The sequence below is a fragment of the Podarcis tiliguerta genome (assembly GCF_965153285.1).
Source record: "Podarcis tiliguerta genome assembly, chromosome: 11".
NCBI classification, from domain to species: domain Eukaryota; kingdom Metazoa; phylum Chordata; class Lepidosauria; order Squamata; family Lacertidae; genus Podarcis; species Podarcis tiliguerta.
The window spans coordinates 32370956-32390872 of NC_139544.1; the positions used below are offsets into that span (position 1 = coordinate 32370956).

Sequence of the window (19917 nt, forward strand, 5' to 3'; positions counted from 1 at the left end):
TTTGATTCTGTCATGGCAACTGCAGTATTTTCCACATGGAGATTCCTAAAAGCACTTACTAAATCCATGTCATTTCTGCCACAATGAAGATGGTCATAAAAACTAAAGAAACTGTCCTTACTGTGGAATTTTAAAAACTTTTCATTTTCTGTAAATAAAGTAGCATATTAATCTCATAGAGTGGCAATTTAATGCAAAGTAATGCTATAAATTCTAAGGTCTGTCCTTTTAAAGATTTATCTTGTTGAAACACAAACATATTGTTTACGCTTGAAATACATATTTAGCAGCTAGGATTTCTGCAGAGAGGGTAAAAAAAAAATAGATAAGAAAATCCAGCGATATAAACTCATGCAGAATATTTTACAGTTCATAGCAAATAAATATTAAATATTTTATTATTTTAATTCTACTTTTCATAGATTTGCAAGTTTTATATTTCAGACATTCATTGACAAGCTTCCTTTTCAAGCCCGAACACATACATGGAAAGAAACTTAAGCTAACATGACTTCTAGTAGTAGGTAATTGTGACAGCTCCGTGGAAGTGGTGGGGCTGAAAAAAAGGACATGAAGTGGATGATGGCATCCCTGACCACTTGCCATGCTGGCTTGGGCTGATGGGAGTTGGAGAGGCACAGGTTCCTCCTCTTTGCTCTATACTCCAAATCACTGACACCATTCTGAATCAAAGCAGGCAACGATGAACTGGCAAGAGAAATTGCAAACCATCTGATGCTACAGTGGTCCAGTGAAGGGTTTTTCAAAAGTAGTGATGTTTGAGTAGGATTTGTAAGGGTAGAGAAAGGTTGTTTCAGCTGCAGGAGGTTATTCCAAATATAGGGAACAACATACACAAGACCATAAAAGGAGCCAATGATTGTCCTGAGCTACTCAGTGAACTTGCTTTCCCATCATGGCCTTCTCTTAACCATACCATTTGTTTTCAAGAATGATTATTCCAAAATTATTGCATCAAGTCAATCTGCTTTAGTGGTCAGTTTAAATGATTGGCTTTTACAAGTTAAAGCAGCACATCTACAATTGTTTTTACACTTAGTGCATGGAATAAATGTACAAACCACACATTTCCTAATGCCATGTAAATTAATGTATTTTGAAAATCTTCAGTAAAGGCTCTATGACATTTTCAGTACCCATTTTTAAACTAGTTATTTGCCTTGTTCTCTATATCCCTTGAAATCCTTCTTTCTGAGCTAAATATAGGAAAATACAGACGCACAGGACGGATCACTTTTGCTAGCTTCTTTCATTTTTATCTTGCATCTTTCCCAAGTTATCATATTAGGCATACTCGAAGGGTTTAGTCAAAACGTATCAGACTATTCTCCTACTCTGACCCATTCATTTGTATCCTGGTATAAACATTTTAAAGAGATACTGGGCTCTTCCATTTCATTGCTTTAGACTAGCAAGCTATTTTCCCCCAGGCTGACTGTTGTATCATAATTGGTATGAGAGAGACAATATGTGTGTGTGTTTGTGTAATGGATGACCTTGCTATGACTTAAGGAAATAATAAGATCCCCCAAGGAAAATGTACAAAAGCCTGCTGATAATACCACAGCAAATAAAAATTCTGAAGGACAAATATACCTCTTGTCAGAGCATTAACATTAACAGTATTTTCTCCCTAGTCTGTTATTTGATCTGTACCATGCTAAGTGTGCTGAGTCTACTTTTTTCCTAAAGAATAAACATTCAAAACAGAATGAACCTCAGTGTGTTACTTTTACCATCCCTCTACATGTCTAGAAAATGTTAACCTCTATCACTAGTGCACATTTTTGTTTGCAATAGCATGGATTTATATCTACACTATTGGAATCTCTTCTTTAGCACCCTTCACTTGCCTGTGTTTTAGGGGTTTGTGGGGGGCAAGCTTCCACTGCTTCCCTCTTTAACAATGCTGTCAATAAAAAAAATAATGACATGTTTAATAAAGAAGTGGCCTTCTTGGTCTCCCTCCTTCCACCTGCCTTGCCCCACCCTCCGGCCCTAGGAGTCCTCATAAGGGAGCTGTTCCTGGAGGAAGAACTGTGAGGGGAGAGACTCCATCAGGCAAAGCCTCCTTCCACCTGCCTTGCTCTACTCTCTGCTTCTCAATGTGTACTGTATTATGTACTGTGGCTTGCCATTGTTTTACTGATTATAGTTTAGATATTATTGTAACTGTTGAGCGGATTTCTGTTTAACTTTTATATGTTGATATTATTATTTTATACTATTCTAATGATTGTTGAAGCGGACGCGGGTGGCGCTGTTGGTTAAACCACAGAGCCTAGGACTTGACAATCAGAAGGTCGGTGGTTCGAATCGCCGTGATGGGGTTAGCTCCCGTTGCTTGGTCCCTGCTCCTGCCAACCTAGCAGTTCGAAAACACGTCAAAGTGCAAGTAGATAAATAGGTACCACTCTGGCAGGAAGGTTAACGGCGTTTCCGTGCACTGCTCTGGTTCACCAGAAGCGGCTTAGTCATGCTGGCCACATGACCCGGAAGCTGTACGCTGGCTCCCTCGGCCAATAAAGCGAGATGGGTGCCACAACCCCAGAGTTGGCCACAACTGGACGTAATGGTCAGGGGTCCCTTTACCTTTACCTAATGATTGTTGAATGTTACTTTTTTGATGAAGGTTGCCTATTTTAAAGTTATGTTTTATTATCACATTTTTGTATTGCACTAGATTATAAGATGTACATTTTTTGTTTCTTCAGCTCGTAAACCGCCTTGTAAGATAGAAAGGCGGTATACAAATTAAAAATGATGATGATGAAGGGAAAGAGCCATAGCTCAGGGGCAGAGCTTATGCTTTGTTTACAGAAGGTCCCAGGTTCAATCCCTGGTATCACAAGGTACGCCTGGGAGGCTAAAATTCTGGAGAGCTACTACCAGTCAATATAGGCAATACTGAACTAGATGGAGCTAGCTGAGTCAGGCCAATGGTCTGACCCAATATAAGGCAGATTCCTATGTTCCTAAGTACAGTACAGGGGGCTGGTACTGTAAGCCAGTTGCAGCTTTCCCTTTAAGTCCCTTTAAGTGCCACTTTCACCTTCACCCCCAGATTTTCTCTAACTGGACAATTTATCTGAGTAGAGTGTGGGGGCCGCTTCTGCTTCCTACCTTCTGTAACTTATCCGGCTTTACATTTTGGTAGACTTGTCTCAGTCCCCACACTTTCTCCCATACTCCCCCACCCTCTCTTAATTCTGGTTCGCAGTTTACAGAAATCTGGGCAGTCCTTCACAACGGTCCTAGAAATGATATATAGTTATAGATGTGGCAGGGGAGGGGTATGGAGAGCACACACTGAAGCCCTAGCCAGCACGTAGGGGCTTACATTTGATAATTGCAGTGGCTAAGACAGGAAACTAATTCAGACAAACTAGACCACGGTCTTCACAGTTGAAAGCTGAGATAAGTCATTTAGAACTGAGCACTGGAATGAATGAATATCCTCTCCCACAAAACTTCTCCCTGAAACATGCAGCACTTTATTAACTAGGAATTAAGAGCTGGATCTCAGCATCACTCCCATGTGCCAGGTGTTCTGTATAAGTCATAGCCGCTCCAGTTTTGGCTCCTATTAATTTTGACAACAAAATTGCTTCTATGGCAAGTAATGTTTATAAATCTGGGGAATCAATCTCAATGTTCCAGAATCGTTGGAAAGAAGGCTGAAGGAATACGAATGCACCTCCGCCCTCAACCAGAATTCAGAAAGCCCCAAGGAATTGCCAAATGTTCATAAATTCAGCAATGGCAATACATGGCTTAATATTTTGCTTTCAAATGTCCTAGTTGTCATTCCGGCTACCAATGCAGACTGTTAAAAGTAGGGCACGGGGGATATTATTACAGTTAGGGCTTACACTGCTTGATTAATTTTCTGTTATTGGCGAGGGCTGCATATGGGATTAAATTATTCTGGAAAAACTACTTTCTTCCCTTTACTTTTCATCTCTCTCATTCAACAGGCAATAATGAGCTATCCATTTTAACACTCAAGAAATATAAAACCTGACAGCAATTTAATTCACGGCATGGCAGCAAACTGCTACTGCCATGCTGCTCTTCAATTTTCAGCAAAGTAACGCATGGACTTGAGCTATAGGATGCATGCAACATGACGATACAGACATTAGCAGTGCAATCCTATGTATGCCTACTCAGAGGTAAGTCCCACTGAGTTCAATGGGGCTTACTCTCAGGTTAGTAGGTACAGGATTGCAACTTTATGAGGCCATTTTATCAGGAGAGTTGGCTTGGTTTCAGTTTCATGATAAAAATGAAACAACTTAAAATTCAAGTCTACCAAAAAAGTCAAAACCAAGTGAAGCTTTTAAAAAAATTATTTAACATTTGAAATTGTATTTTTTAAAAACATTAATTTATTACTACTGTATTATTGCTACTGCTGTTAAAACATACATAGCCACTCATCAATAAATATTTGTTGTGAGGCTACCTTTTTCATTTTCAATGTAAAACTCAAGTCATGAGTTCAACTGCACAATGCTAATTTCATTTTTGCAGTGCAGAACTGAAAAAAGGAAGAAACTGTTCATTGAGTACAACACAAAAACTATGCAAATTTATAGAAAGGGAATCTAATAAGAAATGTTGGCATTCAGAAAGAAATCTAAGAAATTAAAATCATATGTTATTAAAGAACTAATGATTTTGGAAAACATGTCCATTCAAAACGCCCTTCCTGTTCAAAACTTTAACTAAAATAAAAATAAGATTTGTGCAACATTAAATAATGCCTTGTACAAGAGATAACTTCGTAACATTTGTCAAGCCACAGGGGGAAACTGAATTGCTAACTTTTGCCTCACACATAGATACAAACTGTTCACCTGGAAAAGGAGTGTTTCCTATAGACCAAACTCTTTATTGGACTGTCATTGTGAATGTTTGAATAGCAGCACAAAAGTAAGGACAATGCTAAATCCGGTAGAAAGGAAATGGTCTGTTATCAGAGAACTATTGATTGCTTCCATGTCATGATCTTCTTTTACTCAGTTGTCCAAACAACAATGCCTTGGCTGTACAAAAAAAGAAATAAAGTCCATTCTTTGTTTCATTTATTGCCTGGCTTTCACTTTGCTGATTTTATAGGTCATTGCAGCACTTGGGAGAATCTTATCAAAGCCACATTCCTAGGTGGGTCAGTAGTTAGGGTAAAGATTAGAGATGGCCACTTCAATGACTTCCGCCACAATTAGACAATTAAAAGTATGGTAGCAGCCAAAATATTCTAGCCCAACCTGGGGAAACAGTGCTCCTATTTCAGATCTGTGGCTCAGAATGTAACACAAATAGTGTGTCCCACACATTCCTGAGACTGCTTCAGGAGATGGTATTCAGCACTGTATCATATTTGCTTCCATGATCACCAAACCAACAAATAGGGGGAAATGGAAACAAAAAACAAAACAAAACAAAAGAACTATCAGGGCTCAGTTCTAAAACATGGGCATACAGTAAGTCAGACCTTAGCCATTTAACTATATCGTATTGAATCAACTCAGCAACTCTTGTTGATTTGTGGAATCAACTGCACTTTTGATTTCTCAAGGTTTTCCTTTTGGTATTGTTTGTTTGCTTCAAAGAGCTAACTTTGAAACTTATGGATTTCCAATATTACTTTCTGAAGGTACAAGTGGATACAAGTGTACCATATGTGTAAATTTTATGTAATAATTCATTTAAGAGGTGACACGAAATAAAACTATAAAATTATGCATGGCATGGAGAAAGTGGAGAAAGGAAAGTTTTTCTGGCTCTCTCATAACACTAGAACTCGTGGACATGAAGCTGAATGTTGGAAGATTCAGGACAGATAAAACAAACATCTGACTTATTGACACAACTTTACTCCTGTTAAAAAATGCATACCCTGCTCTTCAGTGCTATTGCTTCCAAATCATATGACATAAAAAACAACAACAGATACAGAAAAAATTCCCAGGCCCACTGAGGGTAAAAACAGTTTAAATTATATTGAAAAGCCCAAGAAAAACCCCAAGAAAATAAAGCCTGAAGTATCCACCTAGCGTAGTAAAGTCTCTCAAGAGTAGGATCTTCCAAAGCTCTTGGAAGTGAAAAGGCCTTCTGCCCTCAACCTCAGAGAATGAGATATAAGCGATACCGAGAAAACAACCTCTGAAGTTGATCTTAGTGTATGGAAACATTTTAGACCTATGTATCAAATGGCTGTACTTTGCTACAGAGCATCATCATTCCATAAGTATCCGTATACCACAGAAATTTTGATCTGGCAACTTCTAGGGAGAACCAATCTTTTCACAACAAAAATTATTATTTTTGAAAAAAACAAGCACACCTAAGACACTCAGCTAAGACAATATCCTTTTAAAAATGGGACACACATACCCCAGCAACAGCTCTCATTGTTCCTGACTGCTGGCTGGGGCTGGAGTTCAACAACATCTGGGGGGCTCTAGGTTCCTCACCCCATGTTTTAAAAGACTAGACAATAAGAATAATTTGTATGCTTCAGTCTTTTCACCGTGAGTCTGTGAGATTTACTTCTGCAAAATTTAAACCCTAGTACTTTATTCAAAGCAGTGAAACAGGTACTTGAGGCACTGCGAAAGGTTTCCTAAGATTAAACATGCCTAAATGTTTTTGCTGAAGTAATGGAAAGAAAACTGCTGTTTGGGAAAGAACAAAACATTGCTTGTTTAAATAATGGCAGTGTCACCTGTTTTTAAAACTTCTTTTTGTTAGAGTTCCATTTCAAATATTGGTGACTTTTGCTACCCATAAGTTTATGCTTATTCATAAACGGGTAGCCTACAGTTATAGCCTGAAAGGTATAGGACCACTTCTTAGTTTGTGATGTCTCAGGTGACTATAGTTTCAGATGCTTTCCATAAAAACATGGGTAGCCAGAAAAGAGTTAACTCAGCTTTCTGCATAAGTAACAATACAGACCTTATCCTCCCATTTTAATTCATTCACTCAAGTTGGAAGCAGAAAACATGAGGCAATGGAAGTATTCAATAATACAGGTCATCTGCTTAGCAGAATGCCAAATTCAGCAGCAACTAGAAAAAATGCAGTGTCATAACAGCTTGCCAAAAATTAAATGTGGACACTCCTGTGACATTTTTGTCTGGTTTTCTGCTTAGACGTTCTGGAAACCTTGCTACATTTAGATACCAGGGATCTCTAAATTCTCACATCTATAACTTGACATGGTCTGCAGCCATGGCAGAACCCACACCTGCCCACTTTCTTGACTTGCCAAGGGACATTTAACAAAAAAAGAAAGAAAGGGAGATTAGGATCACAGATGGATTAATAGAAGAAATAAGAGTATTTACTGTGAACTGCCTTCACTAACTGACTGAGACAGATTCAAAATATTGATAACACAGGTATTTTAATAACATGATTTGATGTTGCATTATTTTATTTTTTTGCCAATACTCCAGCAGGGAGCTTCAAGTGCTTTAGAAGTCACCTGAGTCATACAGCTGATATTTCAACGTCTCCTATGTATTTCATTGTTTGATTGGCATAAATTGTAATGAATAAACGTTTTTCTTTCTTTCAATTAGAAATTGCACTAGCAGATCAAGGGGATTGCCATAGGTTTCCTGTCTCTCCAGACCTTGTCAAATTGTATATGGGACAATCTGATGATCACTGTAAGTGCAACTCTACTTATACGGTGATATATCTCCACCTTTCATTTAGTAAAACAGTTAAAGAGGCAGATCTAAATATGATCGAGAACTACATCAATAATGCATTTGCCTCATTTACCCTGTGAAATGTAATCTAACACCCATACCCAGCATAGAAAGCATAAGAAAAATTGGGAAAGGGGTTTACAAAATTTAAAACAGTAAGTTTTTTTCTTTTTTTAAATTACCTGGGTTAAATTAAAATGTGAATTTCTTAAAACATGGTGAATCCTAGCCTCTTAAAATTGAATTATATCTATCTAAAGGTGCCTTCCCACTTGTGGGAGGCCTCCTTTGCTCAACCCAACAGAAAGGCTGGTTCCAACCTAGCAGACTGCATTGCTTCATTCAGTGAAGTGTGAATTTTGGATGGCTGTGTTTTGGCTTGCATTTTATTTCAGAAAGTGCAAATTAGGTAACTTCACCTTTAATGTGAGATTAATTATTTCCCCCCAAATTCTCTAAGTGAGTGACTAGCTCATAGGTATATAATTTATTACCACCACCGCCACAAATCATTATACCGGTTTCTACGTGAATCAAATATTTTATTTCCAGGCCTTTTTGTTTAACAGCTTTCAAACAAAAAATGCTGGGTTCTACTCTTCAAGAAGGGTGACACTCCTTCAAAAGGAATACATTTCCACTGGGATGGCAAATATTTCACAGCTAACACAGCATTCATTTTGGACCTCTGGAACTGGCTCAGATGTTGTAGCTCAGTTTCTTTCATGTTAACTCATTCACAGCTCTGTAATTTCACAGCACATTACCTCTAGTCAATTAAGCAGGTGAACAGCCTTATTGTAACCCTTGTGAGCCTACCCGTGTGAGGAGCAATAACAATGACAGACTCAAATTCATATGGGCCTGATCTGTTTGCCAGAGAATAAAACACATGGACCTGAAGGAAGCATTCTTTTTTTTCATGATAGGATCCAAATTCAGTATTTCAGAGAACTCTAGTCTGAATATTTCTGCACCATTCAGTCTCTGTTGCCGTATATTGTTTTATGGCCCTAATGCTTTACGTTAAAGAACCATGAGATACTTACGCCTGTGAGATTACTTTATATACATTAGATTGACAGAATCATTTACTTATGAATAGTTTAGCAGCTTTTTAATACATTTTGAAATTAGAAACTGTGCCAGTTTATACAAACAGAAACTCTGAACTATATTTTTAAACATATGAATAGAATATCTCTGTTACACTCAAGTGGCTTTCTAATAACGTATGGCCAATGTGTTACATGTGCCTTGCCAAATGGTATCCATGACTTAGAAAATTGTGAGCTACCAAAATGGCCACACTGATGTGTGTTGTAGGAAGCTGCCTGGAGTGGCTGGGGAAACCCAGCCAGATAGGTGGGATATAAATAAATTACTACTACTACTACTACTACTACTACTTAAAGATCTATTTTTTTTATTTTCCTTGCTTTAAAGAATTTCACTAAAGAGATAAGTTTGCTTGATGTTCTTTGAGTGTTCTGGCAGTCAACAGATTTTTTTCTTACTACATTAGGCTCCTTAACCAGGCATTGGCACAGAAACTACCTTGGCCACCCTTTGTTGTGAAAGAGATGGGGAAGTGTGACACTGGTACTTGATCTTTCAGTAGCTTGATACCAAGCAGCATGGTATCTTCCGGGCGCAGCTGTCTGAACTGGAACTGGGACGCCACCTGGTCATCCACTCTCTGCTATGCAAATTCCTCTGAGAGGCTGTTCCCAAGATATGGATGTGGTGGGGGGCGGGGTACGGCCATGGTCACTTGGGATGGGGGAGAAGAAGACAATGATGCTGTCGATCTCTTTGTGTTTAGTTCTGGCATATTTTAACACCTCTGCCAAAATTTTTGGAATTTGCGGCTTTGTTGAGTATCAAACTAATTTATTATTAATTTTTGTACTAGTTTCTCAATAAAACCTTTACAATAAATCATTTTCTAAATCAGAGTTCCATTTTACATAATTGAAAATAGTTAGCTGCTGTATTGCTGGTGGCAATGCAATTTACCAGAAAAATAAATTCTGTCCGATGCATTTAGTACTTCCATAGTGTGATCAAAGGTTTGCGGTATGAAAATTATCTGATGCTACTGATGTGAAACATAATGAGTATCCGAGAGCCATCACATCATATTTAATAAAAACGACATGAAAGGTTTACCCAAAACTGACGTCCTATAGCTGGTTTCTGTAATTGAAAGCATGCTATGCTGCACATTAAACAGAAAAACCCAAATTACACGGTGACAAGAGAACACTCACGAGTTAGGTGCAGCCAGACAGAGAGAAACGACAGTACAGGTCTAGCTCTGTGGCCTCACACTATAGGGAGGAATTAAAACCATAAATGGAAGATCACCCCCTCCCCATTTACAATACGTTACTACTATATGAAAGCTTTACAGTGCAATTCTTTACGTACTGTATTTTTCGCTCTATAAGTCGCACCAAACCACAAGACGCACCTAGTTTTTGGAGGAGGAAAACAAGAAAAAAAATATTCTGAATCTCAGAAGCCAGAACTGCAAGAGGGATCGCTGCACAGTGAAAGCAGCAATCCCTCTTGCTGTTCTGGCTTCTAGGATAGCTGTGCAGCCTGCATTTGCTCCATAAGATGCACACACATTTCCCCTTACTTTTTAGGAGGGAAAAAATGAGTCTTATAGAGCAAAAAATACGGTATATTTCTTTGTATGTCAGTGGTGGCTGGTTCCCCTTGGGCTGGTAGGCAGAGGTCAGGGAAGTCAACCATAGATGAGGGTCAGAGCCAATGACAGGCAGAGCCAACTAATTCCCGTTTTGTCTCTGCTGAGCTTCACAAGTGTCCAACACCAAGAATCAGGAGGAGGAAGTACCACCCCCTAGACTGGCTCTAAGTAAGCAGGCAGGCAGGTGGGGCTGGCTACAGGCAGAAGAAGCCAGGTGGGGCAGTACCGCATTTGCCATAATGGACCAATCTCCACTGCTGTACATCTATTTAATGAAGTTGGTTCCAATGCGTTCAATGAGACATATCCCTACATAAGTGCACACAGGACTGCAGAAATCAATCCTACACATGTTTACTCAGAAGTAAGACCCACCATGCTCAGTGGAACTTACTCCCTAGGAAGCGTACGTAAGACTGCAGCCTTAGTCTGATATTTTCCCATGATGTCTATCTTCATCACGAGGGCTGAACAGAGGAACATGGCAATGTAGGCTCTTGGCCAAACTGCCTCTGAAGCATTAACCTACCAAAGTATATCATGAAAAGCACCAACAGTGCCTTGTGTTATCCTGCTAGGACTGTTGTAAGCCAGAAAATAGCCTATCTCCTGAGTTTAGGCCAGTAAAACTCAGAAACATGAGGAGTTAGGAGTCCAACATTATTTATGATTCACATATTAGCTGTATTTCTGCCCCAATTTGGGGGAGGGGGACGGCAACTTGCAAAATCATCAGTTTCATAAATTAATAGGCTACCATAGCTTCTCTATTAGAAGCATACTCAAGGATTTACAGAGGTACGCATTATCACATTTATTGTGGCCCTATCACATTTTCAAAATGTCTGATAGCCAAGTTCCACTACTTTTCGCAGGCTGGAAGTATGCATTGTTTTCAGTGACAGTCTGTAGCAGTTGAGGCTGTGAAATGTGCTAGGGGCAAACATTTTTGTTGTTGTGAATTCTATTGCTGTTGACAACATTATGTGACCAATAGTACGCATAATCTCTTAACTGGTATTTGAAACATACAGTATGTGTTAATGAGATGAAAGCAAACTAACTGTGGCTCCAATTGAGAAAATGTTTGATATACATTGACTTTTAGTAACTTTTTTGTGGGCTGATTCATTTTCCACATTGATCAAAAGGTCGACAACTCTGGGGAACCTTTCCTTAAAAAGGCAACAACTTTGGGGTTCCATCCCCCCAAAAAGGTCGACAACTCTGGGAAAGGGGGGGTGCTGGGGGGATCTTTGCAACACAGCGCTGGATATGCTTAAGCTGGCCCTGTGGATTACACAATCTTCCTTGGGTATCATCAGTAGGCTTTAGGGATTTGTACCTTATGCTTGATGTCAGAAAGTGAGGAGGAATTAAAGAACCTTTTAATGAGGGTGAAAGAGGAGAGCGCAAAATATGGTCTGAAGCTCAACATCAAAAAAATGAAGATCATGGCCACTGGTCCCATCACCTCCTGGCAAATAGAAGGGGAAGAAATGGAGGCAGTGAGAGATTTTACTTTCTTGGGCTCCATGATCACTGCAGACGGTGACAGAAGTCACGAAATTAAAAGACGCCTGCTCCTTGGGAGAAAGGTGATGGCAAACCTAGGCAGCATCTTAAAAAGCAGAGACATCACCTTGCCAACAAGGTCTGTATAGTTAAAGCCATGGTTTTCCCAGTAGTGATATATGGAAGTGAGAGTGGACCATAAAGAAGGCTGATCGCTGAAGAATTAATGCTTTTGAATTATGGTGCTGGAGGAGACTCTTGAGAGTCCCATGGACTGCAAGAAGATCAAACGTATCCATTCTTATGGAAATCAGCCCTGAGTGCTAACTGGAAGGACAGATCATGAAGCTGAGGCTCCAATACTTTGGCCACCTCATTAGAAGAGAAGACTCCCTGGAAAAGACCCTGATGTTGGGAAAGATTGAGGGCCCAAGAAGAAGGGGATGACAGAGGACGAGATGGTTGAACAGTGTTCTCAGAGCTACAAACATGAATCTGACCAAACTGCGGGAGGCAGTGGAAGACAGGAGTGCCTGGCGTACTCTGGTCCATGGGGTCACGGAGAGTCGGACATGACTAAACGACTAAACAACAACAACCTTATGCTTTATTCTTACCTCCACCTTCGGCCTCTAAAGTCTTTCCCACACTGAGGGGTCCACTTTTCTCTTCTCCTTTAGCAGAGGGAATATCCAGCAGGCAGGGGAACCTGGAATTGGATATCTGCCGCCTTGCTTCTTCCTTCTCCTTTTTAATCAGCAGGGGCCTGGATCCATGCAATCCATCTGCAAAGTGGGGACCCGACACCTGCACGATCTCCATTGCACAATCTCCCCTGAAGCCCCCCTCCCCAACACATAAAAGTTGTGTATTCCCAGTGATGGCAAACAAATGTGACCTGCAGAGCTGACTACAAAGACCATTTGCATCCCTGGGTGAAGATAATGCACACCTGTAGGGATAATACAACACATAGGCTACCATAACTTCTCTATTAGAAGCACACTCAAGGATTTACAGGGGTACACATTATCACATTTACTATGGCCCTTTGGGCCACTGCCACACAAGGGTACAACCTTTTCAAATATTCAGCATTTAGAATATGCAGAAGTGTCTCCAAAGAAGAAGACAAATCTCTGACACACAGGCATTCATTAAGGTCATTATCTACAGAACTGGGCAGATGTCATCAGTTGGGAATGTCATTCTTCCTTTCAGTATCAGGAAGAAAAACCAGTGGAATGTTCTTCTACGCTGCCATGTTGGCACTGAAATTTCATTTCCCCCTATACTTGAGTACTCTCCCTGCTCCAGCCAGTTTCTTGCCCAGCGTTGACTAGACCTAATTCTGTGAAGAATATATACAGAAGCAGCTCCTGTGCATCCTTCAGTGCGCTGTGCCTGGTAGCTCTGTCTGTGACCCCATGACCAATGCATCATTAGAAAATGAGTGCTTTGGTTTGCTAGGCAGAAATGCCCCTGCAGGGATGAACTAATGTGCTATGATGTACACCAGAGGAATTCACCATAATGAAAACAGTTACTGCAGTACTTACATTCTACTTGTGAGGACAAAGGAAGCAAGCCAGACCCACCAAAACATAGATTCAGAAATACAATAAAGCACATATTTTCCTCATATAAATTAGAACTGATTTAGAGAGGCAGTCAGCTGAGAAAAATGTATTCAATTTCCCCCACATTTCATCATTCTTATTCATGTAAGCAGTTCCATTAAAAAAGAAGCCCTGAATGCTTCAAAAGCAAAAAATGGGTATATACTGAATGCAATTGTGCTAGGGGGCTTTACTTAGGATTACTTGTGTCATGGGATCAAGGAGAACAATGCATATTCTTCCTTGTTCCATCTATTACTTCCTTCCATTATTATAGGCTGCAGAAATGGATAATGGTAGGGTAGAGATAGCCAATGTTTGCAGGACAAATGGACAGTTCTGCCTACACACAAACAGCAGCAACTTTTCTCTCTGTAATTGTACATCTACCTGTAATTGTACATCAGAAGGTTTGTGTGAAATGGGCTGCATGTAGATTTCTGTGAACTACTTCGCCTATATCCAAATACCAAATAGATTGTCACTAACATTTCACTCTTGTAATTGTAAACAAATGACCAAGGAGAGATTATGTCTATTCCCTGTAAGAAACTGCATTTGTGAACTGATCCTTTCACTGTCCATGGTAGTCATTATTCAAGGCTTCTTTTACTTACATACAAAATAAATGGGTACTATATTGTGTGTCAAGGATTAGGTTAGCTGCTCTTTGGACTAGGAAACTGCTGAAAAGAAACTGAAAAACTTCCCTTCCTCCATATTTTATGGTGGAATCTTTACAGTGCAAATTTGGGAACAAAAGAGTGAAAATCAGTCCTCTTGAAACTGGATAATTTTGCAGTGCAAATGCTTGCAAATTCAAAGCTGTATTTTCCAATTAATAGCACCGTGCATAAATCAGGGAAATGTCTATAATGTACAAATTACCACCCCAGATGTAACTTTTACTGGCTTATCTTGCATTTTTTCATTTTGTGGGACTTTACCCAATTACCATACATGACACAGGTGTGGCTGGATAAATATTTGAGTTGATTTCAGTAAACCTATTTCATTCACCTGCAAGAAATTTGTATGACACTTGAGGCCTAAAGCAGAATGACGTCCCCACTGAAATGTGCCTCACCCACAACTTATATTTCTTTAGATGCCTAGTAAAAACCCAACTCTACTCCCTGCTACCAGGTTTTTAGAAGTTGATGGGTTATTATTTGCCAGTTGCATTATTTATGAATATGGTGTCTTGCTTTATTTTGGTAAAACTCCTTGTGATCTTTCTTTGGTGAAGGACAGCATAAAATCTCTTAATGAAGTAAATAAATAAATACAACAAACCCTTGTTTGCAGTACTGTTTTAGGCATTTAAGTAAAGGTTTTCTCCAACAATGGTTACCTGTGTTAAGTTGCGACAGAAGCACACTATGCAGGTTCTAAAATACCCTTTAAATTACAATAACTAAATCTTTCTAAAGTGCAATGACATGCTAACATACAGGTTTGAAAGAAAATAGGGGGTTTTTTAAAGGGAAAAAAAGAGTGACCGTAGTGTAAACTTCATACCCTCGCTGGGCCACGAAAAAGGTTGATGCCTTTTTAAGTGGCATCCAATTTCACAGAGTTAAACCTTTCCAGTAAAATATTGCTTCATGTGAGACAGTAATACCAACATCTGCATGGCCCTCTGAGAAAGCTGAAATTCAAGATAAGCCCAAGCTGTTGCTACTTGAATCATTGATGGTAGCAAACCACATTTTAAACAAAGGTTGAATTCAGTGTTTAAAAATGTGAGCCACAGGCAATAAATTAGGCAAAAGAAGAGAAAGAATCCCAAGGGAATTCATGATGTACTGCAGACTTGCCATGCTTTTAAGGAGGCAGGGGGTTATCAAAAGAAAAGCTGTTTACATCCACACAACGTTTTGAAGAAAATCCTAGGCAACTTTAGTGAGACATTTCCCAAGGAGATAATATAGACTGCTGAAAGGAGGAGGTACACACAGCACTGCACTTAAATTTCCCTTGAGAACTTCTTGGTAGAGAAGGTCAATGTCACATCCACAAGGAGGGAAAACCCTAATTTTTATCCATCAGGTTTCCTCTACCCAAGGAGAGTTTCTGAATCATCTCCTTCCGTTCCAAGCATAATTAGCAGAAGGTGATGTGATGGGGGTGAGAGAGAAAGAAGGTTCTTGATACGATCTAGCTGAGTACTGTAGAGACTTACTGGCAGTGACCCCAAGGTTTCATTAGAGTTGGAAGGGGCCATGAGGGTCATCTAGTTCAACCCCTGGCAATGAAGGAATCTTTTGCTCCACATTGGGCTTGAACCCATGATTTGAAATTAAGAGTCTCATGCTCTACCATCTGAGCTCAGACAGGGATCTCTCCTGGCCCTACTTGGAGATGCTGGGGACTGAAACTGGGATCTTCCACATGCAAAGCAGATACTATGCTGTTTGCATCTCACTAAATATAACACTCACTAGGTGAGACCAAAGGGACGCGGGTGGCGCTGCGGGTTAAACCACAGAGCCTAGGATTTGCCAATCAGAAGGTTGGCGGTTCGAATCCCCGCGACGGGGTGAGCTCCCATTGCTCTGTCCCTGCTCCTGCCAACCTAGCAGTTTGAAAGCACGTCAAAGTGCAAGTAGATAAATAGGTACCGTCCTGGTGGGAAGGTAAATGGCATTTCCGTGTGCTGCTCTGGTTTGCCACATGACCCGGAAGCTGTACGCCGGCTCCCTCGGCCAATAAAGCAAGATGAGCACCGCAACCCCAGAGTCGGCCAAGACTGGACCTAATGGTCAGGGGTCCCTTTAGCTTTACCTTTTTAGGTGAGACCACTGCACTGGCTGTGCCTGCTGAGAATTCTATAGGCTCCCTTTGACACAAGCAAAGAAGACTGGTCAAATAGGCAAGAAAGGGAAAGAAGACCTGCTACCTGATTCTCCCCTCTGTCCCTATTTATTTTCACTTCTTAGAGGCCAGTTTCCCCTAAAAATCAAGGGGAAATGGCAAGGGCAAAAAGACAAGAACATAAAGAATGGGCCAGTCAGCAGTTACTTCTTCAATGCATATTTGATTGAGCTTTCTTTCCCTGTTGGTGGGGGAATCTTCCAAATTCTCACATGCAGAGTTAGGTTGCTTTCATGTGATAAGATTAATGCCTACTTGGGCATTATACTTGTATAATATTCTAAAACAGTTTTCATTTTAAGACTTCTTTAACAAATTTATTCATCCTCCCAACTACGGAGCAATGTCAACCTTTAACGTTCAGTTTTACAGATGGGCGAATTGACGCAGAAAGCAGCTTACCCAGGGCCACCCAACACGTCTGGATCTGAGCTAGGGGATTTGAACCGAGATTTCCCAGGTCCAAGTCTAGCAAACGATTCATTGGACCACACTGCCTCTCAGATCCAGATGCGGTATGAGTCATGACCCTTTAAACAGGCTGAAAGCTCTTTCCTGTAGATAGGATAAATTAATCATGTGTATTTACTAGCACTGAAAATGAGTCAAATTCTTTGAGTCAGCATTCAAAATCCAATCTCACTCCATTCTAAAGTTCCTATTTTATTAATAAAGAGGTATAGCTAGGGCTATGATCACAAAAATCTTCACTGCTTTCACGCACCTTCAAGACTATTTTAGCCTATTGCTCCGTATTCTGCCTCCAGTATTATGGCTTTCCTTTTATACTGAAAGAAATAATTTGATATCACTTGATATGTTTGAACTATTTCTGAGCCATATGTGCATGATGATGCAATGAAATCCCAAGCTACTGCTATACTATTATAAATTCTGTCATAACACAGTCACCAATGACACTAACTTAAATGTGGAGTAAAGAGTAAAACAAAACAGATGTACGGTACATGGAAGGGAGCCGCTTGCTCAAATAAAGCTTTTTGCAACAATCCATAGCAATCTTCATTGGGAAGTGGCACCTCTAATACAAATAGTAAAAGTAAATCCCAACTAATCTTAGGAAATTGTCTCTTGTTGATTTGTTCCTGCTTCTTCATAGACAATTTATTATTTGCAGAATGCTGCAAATTATAGTAGAATATCATTTTCAGAAGTGATTTGCTACAGATTCTGAAGGATCGGTTTTCAATACTAGTGTCAGCGCTCTCAAGAATCTCTGATATACACACTGCTTCTGTTCCCCAGAGATCATTTGGAAATGCTTTCATAAGACAGCAGGGATATTAACATAACCATCTTCCAAGACAGCACCCTAAGGCAATAATCTTATGCACCATTAGGCTGCTTGAATCCCAGTGACTTCAATGGGCTTTAAGTAGTCTGACTGCAAACGGGATTTCAGCCAACCAACTTACCGTACTTAACTGCTTCTATTATAAGCATACTGAAATCTCTTCATGCAGTGTGCATTGCTTTGTTTGAACTGCAGGTGATTAAGAACTTTGAACCAAATACGTGCTATTAAATAAATAATAACTTTTTGTTTATTTTCCCTGTTATTTTGGAGGACACTACGGTTTCCTCATTGCTTTCTTTGTGCCATTAAAAAGGACAATTACTAGAGCCAGGCCTATGTACAGTACAATACACTATAGTAGCATGACAGGAAAGTAAATTACATGGGAACGAAAGCCACAAGGGAAAGAATACCACAACATGCAGGAACTACAAATATAATTTGGGGGGAAGGGAGCATGATAAAAAAAATCCCCATGAAAAATTACCTCAAAACACCTGAGATCCATTATATGGCTACTAGTCATGCTGGTTAGCTTCTACCTCCACTGTCAGAGGAGGCACCTATGAATACCAGTTGCTGGAAACCACAGGAAGGAAGAGTCTTGCTCGTGTGCATCTTGCTTGTTGGCCACTTTGAGACCAGGGTGCTGGCCTGATCTATTTTTACAATTTAACCCCTGTGTTGCAAACAATGGTTAGTAATATCCAAGGCTGTTTTCACCAGATAAGAATCTGATATATTGCTTCTTTCAGAGACTTGCATAGTCTTCAAAGACTTCAGAGACTTCTAAGACTTATGTTTATTTGGTTTTATGTTTTCAAGAGAATCCATTAAGAATACAGTGGTACCTCGGGTTACATACGCTTCAGATTACAGACACTTCAGATTACAGACTCCGCTAACCCAGAAATATTACCTCGGGTTAAGAACTTTGCTTCAGGATGAGAACAGAAATCGTGCTCCAGCGGCGTGGCGACAGCAGGAGGCAACATTAGCTAAAGTGGTGCTTCAGGTTAAGAACAGTTTCAGGTTAAGAACGGACCTCCGGAACGAATTAAGTACTTAACCCGAGGTACCACTGTACATATTTTGTGATCTTTAGAGATTCATAAGTTTTCTGTTTATGTGATTTCATATATTTGATATTATATAAAGAGTGTATATTGATATTGTATCATTGTATTTGGTCATCGTGTTGCCTTGGATATTTTTTACGCAGATATCTATTTTTACGTAGATATTACTACTTTAATGCAAAAAAATTAATACTATTTTTTATGGCTTGACCTAGTAATTGGATTTCAGTCTAAATCAGTGTTTTCCAATCTTTTTTTGGCCTGCCTCACCTAAGTATCTCTAAAATCCTGCCCCCCCCCATTACAAATAATTCTTATTATTCAAAAAGTGAACTATTCATGTGGAGGAAGCCTAAAAGGCCATTAACTGTTAAAAACTCATTCTCAAATTGCCCCCCTTAAAAATCAAACTTTCCCCCCGTGGGGCGTGCACCCCATGTTGGGAACCACAGGTCTAAATTATCCTTAACAGTCTATGTTATCCTTAAAGCTGCATGTTAGCCCCATTGAAAACGCTGGAATTTACTTTGGTGCAAACATGCATGGATTTGTAGCACAGTCTAAATCTAAATTCAATATGCTACAAGCGGTACCTTTGGCAATTGATATAACTACTAAACCATTCTTACCTTTTCTTTGCTGCCGTTTGGGACTCGTATAGCGCCACTTTTGGTTCTGCCCTTGGAACATTTCGGGCCCGCTGCCTTCTCTTTCTACTTGGTGCAACATCAATAATATCTGGGCTACCAAGTAATGAGTCTCTTCTGGGTTTAGCTACTAAAGAGAGAAGAGGTAGAAAATGACAAAATAGATTATCATTTATGGGAATGTTATATGACTGTTTTGCAAGTTGCACTGCTCAGCACATAATTTTTCAGGCAAAACATAAATCCACTCCATACACCCCACACATAGTAGGTGCTAGGAAGTACTCTTCACCACTAATAATAGCATCTAGGTGTTTCCTACCTATTAATAAATATCCACATTCTGATATAATCTCCCAAATGCAGATAATGGAATCCAAGTGAATCTGGTT

At 39.8% G+C, this 19917-nt stretch overlaps 1 protein-coding gene across 9 annotated transcripts in view; it reads right to left on the bottom strand.

Moving 5' to 3' along the window:
- XRCC4 (X-ray repair cross complementing 4) overlaps positions 1-19917 on the bottom strand; it is a 103680-nt gene that overhangs the window by 23928 nt on the left and 59835 nt on the right. For 4 of the 9 annotated variants that reach the window (XM_083404273.1, XM_083404270.1, XM_083404274.1 and 1 more), the window contains one exon: positions 19508-19655. In XM_083404273.1, the coding sequence (XP_083260399.1) occupies positions 19508-19655 (148 nt within the window). Of the gene's footprint in view, positions 1-12602; positions 12771-19507; positions 19656-19917 lie in introns of those variants that run through there. The other 5 variants (XR_014503088.1, XR_014503089.1, XM_083404275.1 and 2 more) reach the window with 3 other exon arrangements.